This window comes from Momordica charantia (genome assembly GCF_013281855.1).
Source record: "Momordica charantia cultivar OHB3-1 chromosome 5 unlocalized genomic scaffold, Mcharantia_2.0 BLBB01000005.1, whole genome shotgun sequence".
Classification (NCBI taxonomy): domain Eukaryota; kingdom Viridiplantae; phylum Streptophyta; class Magnoliopsida; order Cucurbitales; family Cucurbitaceae; genus Momordica; species Momordica charantia.
In genome coordinates, this window is record NW_028275163.1 from 4,705,793 (window position 1) to 4,725,175 (window position 19,383).

Below are 19,383 nucleotides of genomic sequence, written 5' to 3' on the forward strand. Positions count from 1 at the left end.
AAATCGATCGAGTTGGAAAGTTGAAGTGAACCAAATCGATCTTTTGGATTGGTTCATTCATTTAGATTTATCAATTTAAAAAGAAAAAAAAAACAACTTGTTAGTGTTGGGTCTGTAAGGAGTGCAACCAAAGTCGGTTAGGAAAATGGGTGATCCATAGTATATCAAGAAAAACAATTATTTCTATTCGTACGAAGCTTTTTGGGTGAGACCAAAAGCAAAGTCATGATGACTATGTCCAAAGTTGACAATATCGTACTATTGTGGAGATACAAGGTACTACTTCAAGTTGCACTCGAAAATGAGTTACAACATTAGTCATAGTCATCTTTTCTACTTCTCAATCCAAATAATGCATTAAAACTCAACAAAAATTATTGTTTTTCAAATCAGATCACCGAACCAAAAAATTTATTATCTTGCTCATAAAAAAAGGTCAACATTCATTACATATTAGGCCACGTAAGTTTAGCATTAGACCACCCTATTTTAAGTCTCTTCAACCACTGAGGGACAAAATTAAAAAAGCTTAATATAAACAAAATTAAATTGAAAAATATCCAAAATATTAGGGATTAAATCATCCTCTCTACCATTTTATTCGTGTTATAATCCTTCACATCAATATTTTGTATTGTATTTAACACAAATTTTCTCAAATTACTTTTTAATTGTATACCAAATTTAACACATGCGACATAAAATATACATACAATTTTTTTTTTTTTTGATAAAGTATACATACAATTTTTTAGTACAATTTGGGTATGAAAATATAAACACATTTGATATCATACAATATTTCAGAAATCTTAGACTAGCATATGCTAGATTAAATTAAATACAAATTTCGTACATACTCTTCTATTTTTATTTTATTACTCTTTACTCGTGGACTAAGCCCATAGAAGAACTCTATATTTAACGGGCCCGATTTATTATGGGCCAAGCTATATTTCACATATTCAGGCCCATCAATCCATAAGCTCGCGAGTCTTGACCTTTTTTTGCGCGGCTCAGAGTTGATTTTAGAAATTTTTTTTTTCAATTAATTAATATCATTCAAACTAAAAATTTAGCATAAATATATTTAGATAACTTTTTTTTTAATATTTGTAAGCTATTTTTTTATATATAAATTAATTTAAGTGAAACTATATTTGAATTATTTAGAAATTAGTTTCAAAAAGTTCAAATTTGAATAATTTTTATTGGGTCTATGGATTTAAGATTTACCCGAATATCTTATAAGTTATGAGCTTCATGATGAAACATAACTTCAACTAAAAAACATGTTTCAAAAAGGGAAAAAAAAACACAGAAAGTGAAGTTCATAGGCTCTAAATCATTATCCAAATAGGCCACTAAACAAAAGACTCGTGCATTAAACGAAAGCACGGTTGAGATAAGGTGTTTGTCCTTACAACAACTATTGTGGACTTTTTTTTTTTCGGTTAAGTTCGTACGTTTCAATGTCAAGTTTGGGTATGATTTCAACAATTTGTATCGGTATGATTATGTATTGATGTTTTCGATATGACTTTAAAAAAAATGTTACTTTCATTATTTATTCAACTTTTAAACTTAATTCGATAAAATTAGAACTTTAACGTTAAAAATTATTCATTCAACAAAGTGCATCAATGAAATTTGATTTTTTTTTTTTTTTTGAAGAAAAAAGGGGTCAGACAACGGCGTGTTGGATTGGTTGGAAGTTTGGAACTTGGAAGCGCCACGTGACTCATGGCCAGTTAAATCATTAAATTGAAGATTTATTCTAAATTGACTTGAAAATCTATTATTATTAAAAAAATGACTTTTCTCATTTTATTACAACTGGTTTAATTTATTTTATTTTATTTTTAATTTTGAGATCTAGTATAAAACTCAATTGACGCGTATTGCAAGCCTTATTATTATTATTATTATTATTATTATTATTATTATTATTATTATTATTTGTCTCTATAGATGAATATCGGAATATATATATTCTTTTATTTTTTATGAACTATTTTCTTAATAATTATTATAAAAATCCATCTTATATTTATACAGATGCTTTTGTACGCATAAGTATTTTAAAAAAAAAGATTACAAAATAATAAAAGTTTATTAATTGGTTCAGGTTATATTCTGATTTTTTTAATGATTAGTAAATTCAACAAAGCGTTAAAGAAAAGACACGAAAAAAAGATTACCGGGCTCTGTTTTCCACTAAAAACCTTTTTTTTTTCTGGAACCACTATAAACTATTTTTGAAAATTATTTCGTATTTGTGTTATTCTTTATTGACATATATTCTCAAGTTGGAATATCCCGTAGAAAAAAATAAAAAAATAAATCTAATTTCTAAATGGACCCTAATTAAGTCACGGCAAGAAGATTTATAAAGACAAAAATGCTAAACAATAACTAAAAATATAATTTAACTTAAAAAAAACAGACCAAATTAGTTTTAAATTCTAAAATATTAGCATGGATAAGTACTTGATAATTGTTTCTTAAGTTTAAGAATCGTTTCCAAAATTCTAAAATTGTGTATAAATTTTGAAAACAACAAAAATTAAAATTATTGTTTCTTCCCATTTCCAAAATTTTTCAAAACATAAATAAAAGCGTTATTTTATCATTTTGTTACCTATAAAATGCACAATAAACATAACATAAAAATCTAAATATTTAATTTTAAAAATTACTCTTCATATAAAAGTTTTAGTTTCTTTAAAATGTTAGTGAAAAAAAAACAAAAAAGAAGTTACAAAATATGTTATTGTTTAGTTGACACCCTCCAAAATCATCAAGATAGCCATATAAATTACGTGTATATGTATGTATTATATATATATTCGTTCATGGTCAATATATTTGTTACTTTGTTGATATTTAACAACTTATAAAATAGTTAAAATATATAAAAGTTTTAACATTTAATATTAGTACAATATTATTCATTTTGTTGATATTTAACAACTTATAAAATAGTTAAAATATATAAAAGTCTTAATAATATTAGTACAATATTATTCCTGATGAATTCGATTATTAATAAACGACCAAGACACATATCATTATATGAAAATTGAAAGTTCAATCCTTTCATCATGTAATTACTCAACTAACAAAAATATATGGTGTTCCTATCTCACAAATTTTAATTTTCAACCAAAATCAAGTATTTCAAATGGTTGTTAGATTTTTATTAATTAACTTAAAAAAGAGGTTTCAATGTTGCTAAATGTTTAGGTAAATTATAAGTTTTTTTTTATAAGTTATTGTTGTGATTAAAATTTGTCGTTGGAGAGTTGAGGAGGTTGCATGCAGTAAGAAAATACTCACGTTCGTATAATCTAGACGATAAGTTAAAAATTTACGACCAGGAAAAAAGGTATATGATACTATGTTCAAGTCAATGTAAACTTAACTATGAGTATAGACATGATTTGAAACAATATAGCCATTTTGATGCCCCTTCAAAAAATGGCTTAGCCTGGAATGTGGGTGGTAGGTGGTTGAGACATGTTTTACAAATTAAACTATATTTCATTTGTTATTATGAAAATTGTTTGAATTTTTGTTAATCGAAAAAATATTTTTCTTAAATTTTATCTTCGAATCAACAAAAAATAGGAGGGTGTGCAACCAGATTGGGCTTTTTTTTTTTTAATGTTCAGATTCACTAAATGAAATGGATTCAATTATTTTTAGAAACTATTTTTAAATTATGTGAACCAATTTAAAAAGATAAAATGTTGACAAATATATTATTTTATGTTACAAGCTAATTCATTTTTGTTAGAATTAAAATATGTAAAATACAATATATAATAAATTATATAATATTGTAGAATAACAATTCAACAAATTTTAGAAAGAATGTTAATAAATTAATTAATATTAATTTAGATTCAACTAAATATATATACACATTTTTTTAATAATTCAATCAAATATTTAGTTGAAAACTACCACTAGTTTAAAATATATTAGTAAACATATATTTAACTAATTTTTAAAATTGAGATTCAATTTATAAATCTGGTACCAAATGAATTGAAAACAAATAATATTTTTCAATAAATTATTTTCAGACTTTTGTTTTTTTCACCGCCATCCAAGATTATCTACACCAACTAAATTTTGCTAGAAATGAAAAACATATTACCAAATGTAATCCACATTGCCAATTAAATATCATATTTAATCCAAAAGTAAGTTGACGAAAAATCAAATAATTCAACAATTCTAAACATTTGACTCCTCCAAAAAAAAAAAAAGGATAAAATATTTTATTTAATGTGTCACAACCATATAGTTTTAACTTTTTAAAACAATAAATACAGAAAGAAAGCAAGCCCAATGGATCATTTCAGGACTTAAAAAAAAAAAGAAAAAAGAAAAAAATGCAAAACCCATTAAAAAAACACACGCGCCGCCTCGCGCGTGCAACAACTCCCCTCCGCAGCCCGCCACATGAAACCCGAAAAAATACAAAGCGCCCCATAGCGACGAATTCCGCCGCAAACACGTCGCCTCGGCCAATACCGCCGCCGCGTAACTACCCCAGACGACGTGGCGAGATCCGATTCGCGGGGACATATCGACTCCCATGGACGCGTCCGTATAGGATCCAGTCAGCGTCACCGAATTGCGTACTGTACGTGCCACACGAGCCGGCTGTTGCAGCCGCCGTCACTCCACGCTCCCGCCGCGGCGCGTGGGGATTTTCGTTCCCGTCCATCGAAACGGACCACAGCCCCCCCTTTCTCTCTCTATAATAAGCCCCGCTCTCTCTCTCTAACTTCGTATATTTTTTCTCTCTCTCTCCATTTTTCTCTGAAGCAGAGAAACGAGTTCGCTTTATTTTTGCATTTCTCCTTCTTCTTTTCCTTATATATCGTCCCTGTTTTTGCCTCGGCCTTCGTCTTCCAATTCTATATTTTCCGCCATGAGAGTGTAGCTTCGTCTCCAAGCAGGTATAACTTCCCTTTTCTTACGTTCCTCACGAGTATAATTTACGAGTATTTTGAGTTCTATACTGTATTTAACTACCCGTATATGTTATTTCGTGGATTCTAAACTCGTCTATGTTTTTTCACGTTTATTTCTTCGTGTATCGATTTGTTTCTGGGTGGACAAAACGTGAGGCCTCGTCTTCTGAGTTCGTAGGCAGTTTTGTATAATTATGAACATGTTACAAAGGTTCACGCCGGTTTTGAATTTTTTGTGCTGTGTCTTTTTTGTTTTTGTTCGATTTATTTGAGTGTTGTGAGCTTTTGAGGCGTTTCGTCGAGCGGATTACTTTAATTTTGTGGGATCACATTGGGATAATCTATGGGAACGTTTTTTTTTTTCTTCTTTTTATTTTCTCCGGTTAGTTGTTTGTTTTTCTCTACTGTTCGCATAGTTTAGTTTCTTTTGTTCGGTTGGGGTTGTTTTTTGGCTCGTTGTATCTGTGGTTACTGGATTTCGAGATTGAAGTCTCGACTCTCGAGTGGAGTTTTCCTTTTTCGACCTTGCCTTGTCTCTTAAGGTGGGGTCGTTGGGTTGTTTTAATTCTTCTTTTGGGTTCAAAGATGGATTTGGATATGACTGTGGTGTACTGAGTTTGGAGCACGGCGCTCTCTTTTCCTTTGTTTTTTTTTTTTTTCTAAGTATGGATCTTCCTAACATTTTCTTTGATTAATTTGGAAGATTTAAAACGCAGTTCTATCCGTGACATGTAAATGGCTAAATATGATTTGTGAGTGATTTTCGAGTTTTTTTTGTTTGAGCCGAGGACATTTGTTATGGTAATTGTTGATGTGATATTTTCTGTTTTCTCCTGAAATGCCAACTTCAGTAATCGATCTGGTTTTCTTTTGCATTGGGTCTAGCACCTGGAATTGGCTTCTTGGAAATCATTTTGTTTAGTTAATTAGTTATGGCGGATCTAATAGGTTGCTAATGAGCGTTTTATGCCTGTGTTTGGATACTCTCTCTCTCTTAAAGGCCAGACAAGAGTAAATAATTCACATACTACATAATATAGCTCAGAAATTTCTTAGCTTAATTAGTAATAAATGTGAACTGTTCATTATTTTGTCAAAATTCAAGAAGGGGAGTTGTGGGGAAATTAAAAGCAACTGTACTTGTATGTATCAGAAGAAAATATTACATTGAGGTATTTGTCCTCTGGTATAAACAATACATTAAACATAAATATGCAATCTTTAATTGGATTTTTGATATAATTGCAGGAAAATTGGAGGTCCTATCTTCTGTTTTTGCTTATAGTTGCAAAATACAATTATTTGGAAAAACAAACTTTTTATGTTCAACGTAAATGGACAAATATGCAGTCTCTTCATCAGGCTTACAACATTGAAATGAATAACTGCAATTCTAATGCAGTATAAAGCATGATTGAAGAAGATTGTCTCATACTTAATAAAATCTTGCGAGGTTTATGCTTCTTGATATGATAAGTGTGGAATTAATTAAAAATAAGAAGCTATGCTCAAGTGGTTGGCATTGTTGCGAATGATTTTTGCAGATGGATGTAGATCAAATTAAACTCCAAGGTATTTGCAGTGAAGATATGTCACCTGAGCAGTCTGTTTCTCCAGATGTTTCTAGTACATGCGACGACTTTAGGGATCCTGAGCTTTTTCCCCGAATCGGGAATGAGTACCAGGCTATAATTCCCCTCCTTGTGGTCAAATCGGATGATTTCAGGCCTTTGAAGAGTCAAGCTGGTGGTTTGCTTGATACTTATATTGGATTGCCTGTACCGGTAGAAAGGATTGATGGTGGTCAGAGTCTGAAACAGGAACAGCATAATGGCAGTGATAATATTGTTTTGGCATCCGACCAAAATGAACATCTGGCTGTGACAACTGTGACGCGGGATGTTTCAGAAGCTCGAGAGGTTAAACCCTGTGATGACATGAGAAATAAGGATTCAGAAAATGCAACAAATTCAGGCGATTCAACAAATTTTCTGTTGCAACAAGAAATGAAGATCAATATGAATGAAAACAACGTTGACAATGGCCAAGGGTTGATTCCCGATTCCTTGAATGATTACTGGAGTGACATAGAAAGGGCCAGTCTTCTCCTGGGATTATACATTTTTGGGAAGAACCTCATTCAGGTGAAGAAGTTTGTTGGATCTAAACAGATGGGTGATATTCTTTCATTCTATTATGGGAAATTTTATGGATCTGAGAAATACCGCAGATGGTCGACATGTCGTAAAGCAAGAGGCAAGAGATGTATATGTGGACAGAAGTTGTTTAGTGGCTGGAGGCAACAGGAATTGGCATCTCGCTTGCTTTCCTCATTATCAGAGGAAAAGCAAAATACGGTAGTGGAGGTATACATTTTTACTCCATGCTGGATTATATGCCAACGGTTGATAGATGATGTGATATTTATTGATCCTCAAATTCGTACCCTTACCCAATGTAAAAAGTTGACAAAAATAAAGAATACCTGCGGTGAAACTACCATCTGTTTTATTAAATATTTATTCAGAGAGTTGCTCTTAGCTCTTCAGCCCACATTTTCAGTCGAGAACGCGGAATTGATATGCTGATTTTGTATAGATGGACAACACATTGCAGTTTCATGTTTTTTCTTTACTAATTACAACCCTTTATGTATTTTCATTTTTTTTTTTCAATTTCACAAAAGATATATGCATTCTTGACATCAATCACTAATTCACTATTGTGAAATATGTGGTACTAATAGACTTTCTTCACTTTCTTTAACATATTGTCTTTTGATTCGAGAAAAATCGTCCAGTCAGCAAATGCTTTAATCTTGGTTTTCTATCTTGCATTTTTTACTCGATTCTTATAATAACTGATAACTTTTGTTAGTGTAGGGTAGACATTTCTTTGTTGTTAATGTAGTCTTAACCTGCTTGAAAACTTACTTGCAGACGCTTAAAATTATTGTGACATATTTTCTCCAGTTACATGTATTTTGTTTTTCCAGATCTCAAGTTTTAATGGATTGACAGGTTTCAAGGAGATTTAGTGAGGGTAAAATACTGCTGGAGGAATATGTACTCTCTTTGAAAGCTATAGTTGGGTTGAATGCACTTGTAGAGGCTGTTGGAATTGGTAAAGGAAAACAAGATTTAACCAGCACCACCATGGATCCAGTGAAGTCTAATCATATTCATCCTGCTCGGCCTGAAATACCAGTTGGTAAAGCATGTGCAGCACTTACACCTGTCGAAATTGTCAAATTTCTGACCGGAGATTTCAGGTTGAGCAAAGCTCGATCAAGTGACCTCTTTTGGGAAGCTGTGTGGCCCCGTTTGTTAGCCAAAGGGTGGCATTCGGAGCAGGCTAACAATTATGGTAGTACTGCTGGTTTAAAGCACTCTTTGGTGTTCCTGATCCCTGGTGTGAAGAAGTTTTGCAGAAGAAAACAAGTTAAGGGAGAACATTTCTTTGATTCTGTCAGTGATGTCTTGAATAAGGTTGCTTCGGACCCTGGGCTTCTTGAGCTTGACATTGTTGTAGATAAACCCTGCAGCAACAAGGACGAGATTGAGTTGAGTGGCAAAACGAAACCAGACCAGGAGGATTTTTCTAGTCAACAACGTTACTGCTATCTCAAGCCACGAACTCCAATTAATAATACGGATACGATGAAATTTATGGTTGTCGATACAAGTTTGGGTAATGGATACACATTCAAGGTCAGAGAACTAAAAAATCTGCCAGTTGAAATTACGAATACATACGTTTCCAGAAATCAATCTGAAGACGATGAGCAAATTTCTTCAGAGATTTCAATGGATGATACTCATTCTGATAGCAGTATGCATTATGATAAGGAAGTAACTGACATTTCCAGAGGCTCAAGAATCAACTTGGATAAAAATGTTTATTTTGATGAGAAAACTTGTGTAGGTAATTCTTCAAATAATGAGACTCCAAATGACGGCCTATATTATTCTACTAATACAAGGTCGAAAATTCAGGAGGAGGATGAGAAAACTTCAATGGACAACGCACGGCAAAGAAAGGCTGTTCTGTACCAAATGAGCCGGGGAAAACCCGAATCCAAAAATGACTTCACAGCTTATACCGAACCAAGTTGGGAATTGAACTCTTGCAGTCAACAGACAAGCTGCAATCCAATTAAAACATTGGCAGGTCCTGAGCTAAAAGAGGAGCGCAATTCATCTGAACATTATGATTTGCATCAAAATATTCTCCCTCAAGTCGATTCGTCTAAGGAGAATTTGCCTTTGTCTTCTTTATCCACAGGCAGTACAGTTACTAGTTGTGTCGATGTTCCTAATGGCATTGAAGTTCAACAAGGTAGACATCAACCCCATACTTTGATTGACCTCAATTTGCCTATTCCTCAAGATTCTGACAGCCATGGAAGTTCCACCATGGAAATAAAAGGACAAAAAACTAGACCAAACAAGTGTTCTGAAAGCCTCAATGTTTCAGAACGCGACTCCAATAAGAGTTCTCGAAGACAAAGCAATCGGAACCGACCTCCAACCACTAGAGCTCTGGAAGCTCATGCTTTAGGACTATTGGATGTCAAACAGAAGCGGAAGAGTAAGGACGTTTTTCTTGAGGAAAATTTTTTGATGAGAACTTCCCAGCACGCTCATTCAAAGGTGAGACACACAGAGAAGTTTGGGAATGGCATTGTGGATTTCAAACTAGAGGACAGAGAAAGTAATGTTTGCAATGATAATGGTAACACCTTCCATAAGCTGGAAGTTTAATTTGACATAAAAGTGTCCATAGCTTTGTTTCGTAAACTGGTTAAGGTGCCGAAATGCTAACTTGCTCACCGAGAATGGATGCTGCCTGAGATTCATTACAACTTATATGGCCTGTCTTCTCATCCTCAGATTCAAGCAGTGTGCTTCACTTTATAACTGTAGCAGTTCTTTGTGGAAACTCAGATACTAAGGCCCTTGACCTTGTGAACTTGACTTTGTTGTGTCTCTTAAATCATTTATCGCCCCACAGTCCAAATACTGGACGACGTTACTCTCCGATCGCTCCATTCTCAGACTCTCCTTATGCTTTGCTCCTGTACAGTGTCCATTGGAGAAAGTAAAGCCTCCGTCTTATGACTTCATCTTCCCATCCTCAGGAAGAAAGCTGAGCATTGCCCGTCTATGGCGAATGTAAATATAGAAAAAGAAGGTTGTCTGATCGGGTTTACGCAATCGGGTCGATACAAAGGTCTCTCTAACGGCTTACTTCAGTCTCTAATCAATAGGCAGAAGGTTGCTGTATCTGTTTTCTTCCCGGAGCATACAGATTCCAGTAGATAAATGGCTAAATTATTCAGTGAACCAAAGGAGTTGGCTGCACCTACAGGTTCCAAGTTCTTCTTCTTTTAACTATTGGCTGGAAGATGAAAAATGTTAGTGTATTTATTTTCTTTTTGAGAACCGAAACGTTAGACAAAGAAAGAAACATATATGTGAGATTACCTTAGAAGCCAGTAATAATGTTCAAACTGTTGGATTTTGGTTTGATAATAATTTTGTTTTTTAAAATGATGCTTGTTTTCTTGCCATTTTTTAATTATATTTTTCACCTTTTCTCTTTTAACACATTTGAATTCTTAGTCAAATTTTAAAAAGAAACAAGTTTTTGAAAACTACTTCTCTTAGTGATTTTGAGAACGGTTATCAAATTGGGGTCGAATTTTTTTCTCTTAAAGTGTTTGATTAACAAAACTATGTGCTTTCTACATGTTATCTTTCATAGGATACCAAATGCCCACAAGACCAAATTTGGTGAAGGTCTTTATCGTCTTTCTGCTCTTTGTTTAGGATTTGTTATCATAAATTTTATGAAGGAGTTAATTGAAAATGAGATCTTTTGGGATCTTTCAAGGGATTCTATGGTAGTTTTATGGAAAATCCCCTTTAGCTATCCGGTTTCTATAAATTATGTATAATCATTTTTTCTTTCTTTTCGAGTACAAAAATATATCTTCATTAAATGATGATAAAATCACCTTGCTAAAAGGCTGATATTAAGTGCTAAGAGAGAAGAAATATATATTATTATTAGGTTAATTACTATTTTTGGTTCTTTTGAAAAAAAAATAATATATATATATATTTGTCCTGCACAATTTTTGTCTCTCTACTTTTAAAATGTCTATTTTGGTTTTTTACTTCCAACAATTTAATCTCATGTACTGTGAAATTTTTATTTTGATCTCTTTATTTTTTATAGGTGACCATTTTGGTGTTTGTTTGTAAAATTTTATCATATAAATTCTATACACAATAGATATCATTTAAAGAACCAAAACTATCACTTTCTTTATGGTATTGTGTTGAAATTGTTTTATAAAAATGAGATAAAAAAATTAAGGAATTAAAATAATCACTTTTTAAAATTACATCGATTAAAATGAATATTTTAAAATGATCAAAAATTGAAAGCATATAGACTACCATAGTATTTTGACCTTGTTTTTTCTATTATTATTATTATTATTATTTGCTGTATTTAATTATGGAAAATTGTCTCTAATAATTATCTTTGCTAGCTAGCATACATAAAATGATAATAATAATAAATTTAGGGGAAAAAAAACCATTTTTTCCCTTTTAACAAGTGTGGCTCTCAAATACCATGGGGCTGTGAGTGAAATTGCTTTAGGTGAATTGGGAAGAAAATGGTAAACATTACTCCCACCTTATGATCTTGAATTAATGAATAGTTGATGGATATATAGCATGATATATATAATTTCATCCATATTTTGGAGCCTTTTCATGACATGGGCTAGTTTGAAATTTCCTGACTTTAAAGATTGTGGTTTTATGAAATATTGAGTTCAACATTAGATTGTGTGTGAAGTCATGGGCCGTGCTGAGGTATTAGGTGAAGTTAAATGAATCCCCTCCCCAACATGTTGTACTAAAAAAATACAAAAAAAAATATTGTTAATGCAAACATCTTTTTGCAGTAACGTCAAGTGCATGAACATCATGCAACAAACAACATAAAAACAACATAAAATGGTTGCATCTACATATGTAGCACATGATATGTGAGATAAAATAAGATCCATAACGAACATTTAACCAGAACTCTTCGAAATTTGGTGGGTGAAACGAACCTAACAACAAATTAAAAGAGATGCATATATTATATTTGGCGTGTGACGTAATATTTATTTGTATATCTATTTTAATTTTGTTATACTTATTAGGATTTAAAAGAATATTTCGTTCTGTCGAAACGAGCATAGCTCAACGTTAATTGACATATATCTCCAACTAAGAGGTTGTGAGTTCGATCACCACCATTACATGTTGTACTAAATATATATATATTTCATTATAGTAAAAAATCTGCTACAGTGCACCTTTACTCTTGTAGTACATTTTAAAACCTTACTTGTGATATTTCGTCAAATAATTTTTTTTTTAAAAAGATAAAATTTAAAAATCTTCTTAAAAGTTTTCATTAAAAAGTAGAGATATAATATTCTCATAATTAACATCTTTATTTAGGGAATATTTTGCATCATTCTGGTTGGGTGATGATATTAATGTACAAATCACACTTGAAAAAGCCATAAAGAAGCTGATAGAAGCTTCCGAAAAATGTCATTTTCACAATCCCAAACCAATAATTATTATTTATTTATAATAATATCTTATTTTTTTAGAAGTTTTTTTTTTATTATAATTTTTTTTAAGTCGTTGTTTGAATGTGTCAAGGTCAACATTTTACTAGACTTCCCCAACCAGTTTTTGGAATATCAGTTTTTCCTTTTATCATATAATTCAATCATTTTAAATTTTTCAAAAATTAATATAGAAATATAATCTAAAAGTTCAATAAAATAAGAAATCCCTAGTTTTGACCGGAGACGAGAAACTTTTTCAAATTCTTTTTTAGAAATAAATAATGAAAAATGCTTTTTTTTCCATCTTATAATCATGTCACTCAAAATAAACTAGTAAAATTAACATAAAAGTATATAGTTCTTACGTGATAATATCAATAATTTACTCTTTTTTTAGACATACAAATAATTTACCTTATCCTCTCATTATTCCCTTAAAATAATATCTATTTATGCAAAGAAAAAATAAATCAGGTTCGAAAGTAAAATAGATGCACGTACCAAGATTTAGTATTCATGATAGAGAATTTGCCAAAATAGATTTTAATCATTTGGGAATTTCTAAATTTTATCCGGCAAGATGAATATGTAATATTTTTTATTAATATATAAGTTATTATATACTCTGATCATTTGGTGTGACATAAGTAAGTCGATCATATATATGTTCTTAGGAGCTCGAATCTGTATAATAATTTTCATATCTTTATTTTACACGATAATTCCTATTTGAAGAATGTTCCAAAATAAATATATTTATTCCAATTTGTTAACAAATAGAAATAAAACTTATCAATAAATATATTTATTGTAACTCGTTAACAAAGAGATATAAAACTTATATTTCTTCACAAAAAAGAAAATATAATGTCATTTATATTTTTAAGCTATCACACGTTTATATTTTGTAACTCACAAATAATAGAAAACAATAAATAAGATTTAAAGTTTTAATAATTTCTTTAACTTATCTGATATTTCCCTAATTATAAGGTCATTTTAATAATAAAAATGGTTGATCTTTAAAAAAAAAATGATTAAAATTTTAAAAATATTTTACAATTTTTATTTTTAGAAACAAATTTTTATTTTTAATATAATATGTTGAGTTGTGAGATTTAATTCGCATCCTCTTTGTTGGATATATATGTCAATTACTGCTGCAGAAATAAAATTGCTAGGCGGGAAATCTATCATTATTTAAATAATGATATATACATTACTTTATTATTTATTAGATATTTAAATTTTATAATATTGATTTATACATTTTTTTAATATGAAAGCATCTTTATGCCATTATTTGAGATATTATTCACATGAATCATAATTATGAGGACTTTTGGTGGGTGGACCAAGTCTCTTTTGACATCTCAATAACTGTATTTTGGAATCTTCCACTCCCTATTTATTTTTGTTTGTTTTATTTAATGCATTATTTTTTTTTTTAGAAAATCCCAATTAAATAGGCAACCAATCTTTTTTAAAATGGTGGCATATACCAAAATTGGACAATGACCTCTCTAAATAATCTAAGGTGGTCTTTAAAATTATTTTGAGTTCTAAATTTATTAGTTGTATCATGGATCTATCTGTTGAAAAAAATAAAATCAATATTAAAAGTAGATTTTTATTTTTTTAACTTAATATTTTATAAAATTGGACCAACTAATACACAGTTCATATCAATGGTATTAATATAGCGAAGCTACACACTTTTTTGTTTTTTTTTTTTCTTAAATCTTGACTTGTGAGATATATGAATATATAATAGATGAATTAATGTAAATATAATATTATTTTTATTAAGTGTTTTTCTAGTAATTTTTTTTAGTACAAACTGTTGGGGAAGGGATTCGAACTGACAACCTCATGGTTGGAGGTATATCTTTTTGACGGTTTTTTAATAATTTATTAAGTGTTTTTTTTAGTTCTTTTGATTATCTTTCTCCTTTCTTAATACAAAATTAATAATTCAATATTGTATCGCCCAAACTCCTTCAGCTGCACCAATCATCATGACGACATTTACCTAATTTTGATGAAATCGTACTCATCCATTGACTGTACTTTAAAATATAATTACTGAGACAAATAAAATTTAATTGCACTTTTGAAGGGAAAAATGGCTAATACAAGAAAAAATCTACAAAGAGATTTATGTTTTTTTTTTAATATAATATGTGAGGATGAAAATTCTAACTTACCACCTTTTGGTTGAATAGGTGTCTACAACTATGTAACCATTATGGGATGGTCTAGTGGTCAATAAGCGCCAATGTAAATAGCAAATGGTTTAGAAAGATTGAGTTCAAACTCACCTAACTAGGATTTAATATCCTACGAATTACCTTGTCAACCAAATGTAGTAATTAACTTTTTATAAATTAAAGTTCAAATACTAACGTTATTTCCACGAAATACATCACCAAAGGTATTTTTTAACCCAATATTACGACAATAATAATTTGAAGGTTAGAAAATATAAGTTATGTAGGCTAAATTATAAAATTACCTCGAACTTTTTAATTTGTTTAAAAAATATCCATATCATCTAAAAAATTTCAATACTACCATCAACCTTACATTAGTGTTTAAGAAAAAAAAAATCTTTTGAGCAAGTATCTGTCCATATTTTGAACAGAAAGTTAATGTGTCAGAATATCTGATAGTTAACGTGTCAGAAAGTTAAGTGTTATTCTCAAATCACAATCTATCTACCCAATTTTGCTCTAATACCTCTTTTAAAAATAATAATTTTTCCCACATTTTATCGGTTAAGACTTAATTCAAATAGTCCACACTCATTATCATGTTAAAGTATTAAAATATTAACAAATGTTTTAGTATTAAAATTTCTGAAAAATATAAGTATTTTTTAAACAAATGTAAAGTATCGAGGGCCTTTTGTTTTTGTTTATGTTTTTTCTGTTTTGATTTTTGTCTTTTATTTTTGGTAATTTAGCGAATTATTTACAAAGTTGTATGTATATATATTACAATTAAAAGAAAAATAAATCCGGGCGGTGGGGTAAATTTCGAGGATGGTTCCGGCGGATTGAATTCTCCAGTTCTTCCGTCGACCTAAAACTCCTTTCACTCTTATAAATCCACAAATCTAATCCACGCGCTTTGGCCCGCCACGTCTCTCCGTCGATCTCTCTCCACCGCCCAATTCTCCGATCTGAATCGGTTTTCTTCTGAATCGAATCTCCCAAATATGGAAAGATCCATGGAAATCAAGCTCGTCTCCGCCCGCGACCTCAACAACGTCAACCTCCTCATGAAGATGGACGCCTACGCCGTCGTCAAGCTCGTCGACGACGGCGCCGGCAACGCCAAGCCCAAGACCAAGCAGAGATTCCAAGCCCCCGTCGATAAGGAAGGTGGTAGCAATCCGATTTGGAATTTCGCGATGAAATTCGCCGTCGATGAGGCCGCCGCTAGGGCTAACCGCCTCACGCTCGTTTTCAAGCTACGTTGCCAGCGGAATCTCGGCGATAGGGACATCGGCGAAGTCTACGTTCCGGTGAAGGAGCTTCTAGATTCCGGCGGCGGCGGTGGCGGTGGCGGCAATTCGATGCAGCATCTGAGCTACCAGGTGAGAAAACCTTCCGGAAATCCCCAGGGGGTCTTGAATTTCGGTTACAAATTTGGGGATAATTCTGTCGCCGGTCCGATTAAACCGGACCCGGTCGAAGGGTTCAAACCAGCTGCGGCGGAGGTTCACAAGCCGGTTAGCGCGTATCCGGTGGTTTCGTCCGGGCCAGTTTCGGTGGGTTACGGTTACGGTGGGGTTTATGCTCCTCCGCCACCTAAGCTGGAAGCTTATCCTCCGTCATCTTCGAACTTTTACCCAGTCCCTCCGCCGAAAGCGGCGGAGGCGGCAGCTTATCCTCCGTCGTCTTCGAACTTTTACCCAGTCCCTCCGCCGAAAGCGGCGGAGGCGGAAGCTTATCCTCCGTCGTCTTCGAACTTTTACCCGGTCCCTCCGCCAAAAGTGGCGGCGCCGGAGACTGGATATAGTGTTTACCCGCAGTTGACGCCGTCATACAGCGCGTACTCGGCGGCGCCGTCGTATGGTGCGTTTTCGCCGACACCGCCCCAACCAGGGTACGGATACCAGCATCAACCGCCGCCGGCCTACGGATACCGACCTCAGCCGGCGTATTATCCGCCGCCGGCGCAGCATAAGATGAATAACATGGGGTTGGGATTGGGAGCTGGGTTGGTCGGAGGAATGGTGGGAGGGCTTTTGATCGGAGATTTGGTGTCGGACACCGCCGGCTACGACGCAGGATTCAGTGATTCCGGTGGCTTTGGCTTTTGAATAAACGATGTCGTTCTGTACTATTGATTTTTTTCTTTCTAAATCTCCGAGGGTAGAGTTGGCTAGCATTTTTTGTTTGTGTGACTTTTGTATATTAAATATTAATATGTGATAATTTCATTTTTTTTTCAAAGGTAAATTTGTTTTTGTTGACCATTCTTAAAATATTAGGAAAGGTAATTGAAATTTAGAAACACTAATTTCTGACCATTTGAATTATTTGCAGAATTCTTCTAAAAGTTGGTAGAAAACAAGATAGAATGGACTTGGGGAATTTGAACACGAATAATTTTAATAAATTGAACTTTGGTGAATTTTACTTTTATCTTGAAGAATCAAAATTCAAGATTGTCTTTCGTTGAAATTTGAAACCAAGCATAGCCTAATAAGATAGGCAGGCTCTTTGGTAACGTTCTCATTTTTTTCGTTTTTAATTTTATTAAAAATTTTAAGCATTTTGTAATTAATTACATTTCTTGTTTATCTTTTTTTGGAAACATTTTGTATAGAAATTTTAGAAAGAACTAAAACAAGTTTTTTATTTCTTATTTCCATCTTCAATTTAAGATTGTTTTAGCATAGTTGATAGATGTTGGAGCAATGTAATTCGTTTTTCTTTTTAAGAAATGAAGAAACAAAGACAAGAATGTTAAAACGAGTCATAAATAATTATACTGTTATTTATTTTTTAAAATTAAATGTATCGTTAATGAATTAGTTAAGTTCGTTTTCCCTTTTCTTTCTTACTAGCATTAAGATCTATTTAATATGAAAGGTAAAATACTTGGTTTCTAAAGATTCCAATGTTGTTTCTATTTGGTCCTTTTAAAAAACCAGCATTTTTCTAGATTTAAATTTAATTTTTATTTGGTCATTACATTTTAAAAGGAATTTTTTTTTGTCTGAATTTAATTTTTAATTGGTTCTTGAAGTTTGGTTTCTAATTAGTTCCTAAGTTGAGTCTACCATTAGTTGACCTAACAAAATGATAAAGTTAACCAACGGTAATTATGTAATTTTTTGAAATTTGAAGAATTGAATTGAAACTAAATTTAAATCTAAAAAAATAAGAAGGATGATTTATAAATAATCATCAAATAAAAACTAAATCTAAAATTGAGAGTCCAGAAGTATATTTTACCATAAAGGTTATATTGCTGCTTTTTATAAAATAACCTTAAGTTTGATCATAGGTATAGATGTATATTATTTTTATATTATTAATTTAATTTATTATTTTCTTCAAGTATATTCAAATTTATTATTTTTAGTACACTTTTGAAAATGTATTATATGACAAAACAAGTCCAACATATCTACTTCATAAAAACAAAAACTTTACCAATCTCATATGGCTTGATCCACAATAACTTTTTTCAAGTTGCATTAGAATTTAAGAAATCTTGTTTTGTGGGAATTCTATGGGATAGACATTAAGATTTCTCTATTTGATTGAACGTTAGATACTTGAATATTTTTAGATCTCATTATTTAGTCGCTAGATATCTAAGCTATTTTCGATGCCTTCATGAATCATGTAACGTTAATTTCGAAGATTCTCTTGCTAAGGGCATACTCTTTTGACAATTTTGTCATTCATTTTTATTCTATATATTTTTTCTTTAATCATTTTTTTTATAAATGACTATATACAATTATATTTATATACTATATTTAGTTATAAAATAAACTTTAGTCAACCGTTACAATATCGTAATTTATTTTCAACTGAAATCTAGTGTGCAATCCTTCCTTTATTACCGTTCTAACACTCACCCAACATAAACTAAATTGACATAAAAGTATAATAATAAATTAATAAAAACAAAATTGTTACAACGGTTGGTCTATTGGTCAATAAGGCCAAGGATAATTTTAATATATTATTACGTACGAAATCTTACCAAATAAATATAGTCATTCAAATATTGTCAAACATATTCTCATAAATATTACTCAAATCAAAACGGTGGCATCTTTCTAGGAAACAAACTGCCCCTAAAGTTAAAGTTAAACGTATCTCGCTAAGTTAATTATATGGTTAATGCTAATTAATTTATAATTCTTAAATTATACACCTTGTCCTATTATTATTACAATTTAACAGTATTGTTGACGGGATTATCAAAATTAAGAATTTTGATATATAAAAGGTGAATTGAAGTTAAAACATAAAAACCAAATTGTACGTTGAGTCATTTCGAATATTTTGAATAAAAACTAAAAAGAAAGGAAAATATTATTTATTGATTATTATTTTTTTTTTAAAGCAAAAGGAAGGTAATGACAAACTAAAGGGAGCCATCAATCAGAATTCAGAAATTCAAAACCACTAATTTAGACCGTTTTTTTCACGCATGCTCGTGATGGTGACGCCCACAACCATCTCAAGGACCATTTTTTCAAAT

At 31.6% G+C, this 19,383-nt stretch overlaps 2 protein-coding genes across 2 annotated transcripts; both read left to right on the forward strand.

The window, feature by feature from the left end:
* The first annotated feature begins 4,805 nt into the window (after window positions 1-4,805).
* On the forward strand, window positions 4,806-10,543 carry LOC111009422 (uncharacterized). The gene is made up of 3 exons (XM_088124485.1): window positions 4,806-4,976; window positions 6,536-7,357; window positions 8,012-10,543. The coding sequence occupies exons 2-3, from the start codon at window positions 6,536-6,538 to the stop codon at window positions 9,752-9,754; spliced, it is 2,565 nt and encodes an 854-aa protein (XP_087980611.1). The 5' UTR covers window positions 4,806-4,976; the 3' UTR covers window positions 9,755-10,543.
* Window positions 10,544-15,622: 5,079 nt separating this feature from the next.
* Window positions 15,623-17,114, forward strand: LOC148211181 (Calcium-dependent lipid-binding (CaLB domain) family protein). Its single transcript, XM_088123587.1, has one exon. The coding sequence runs from the start codon at window positions 15,866-15,868 to the stop codon at window positions 16,973-16,975; it is 1,110 nt and encodes a 369-aa protein (XP_087979713.1). The 5' UTR covers window positions 15,623-15,865; the 3' UTR covers window positions 16,976-17,114.
* The last annotated feature ends 2,269 nt before the right edge of the window (window positions 17,115-19,383 follow it).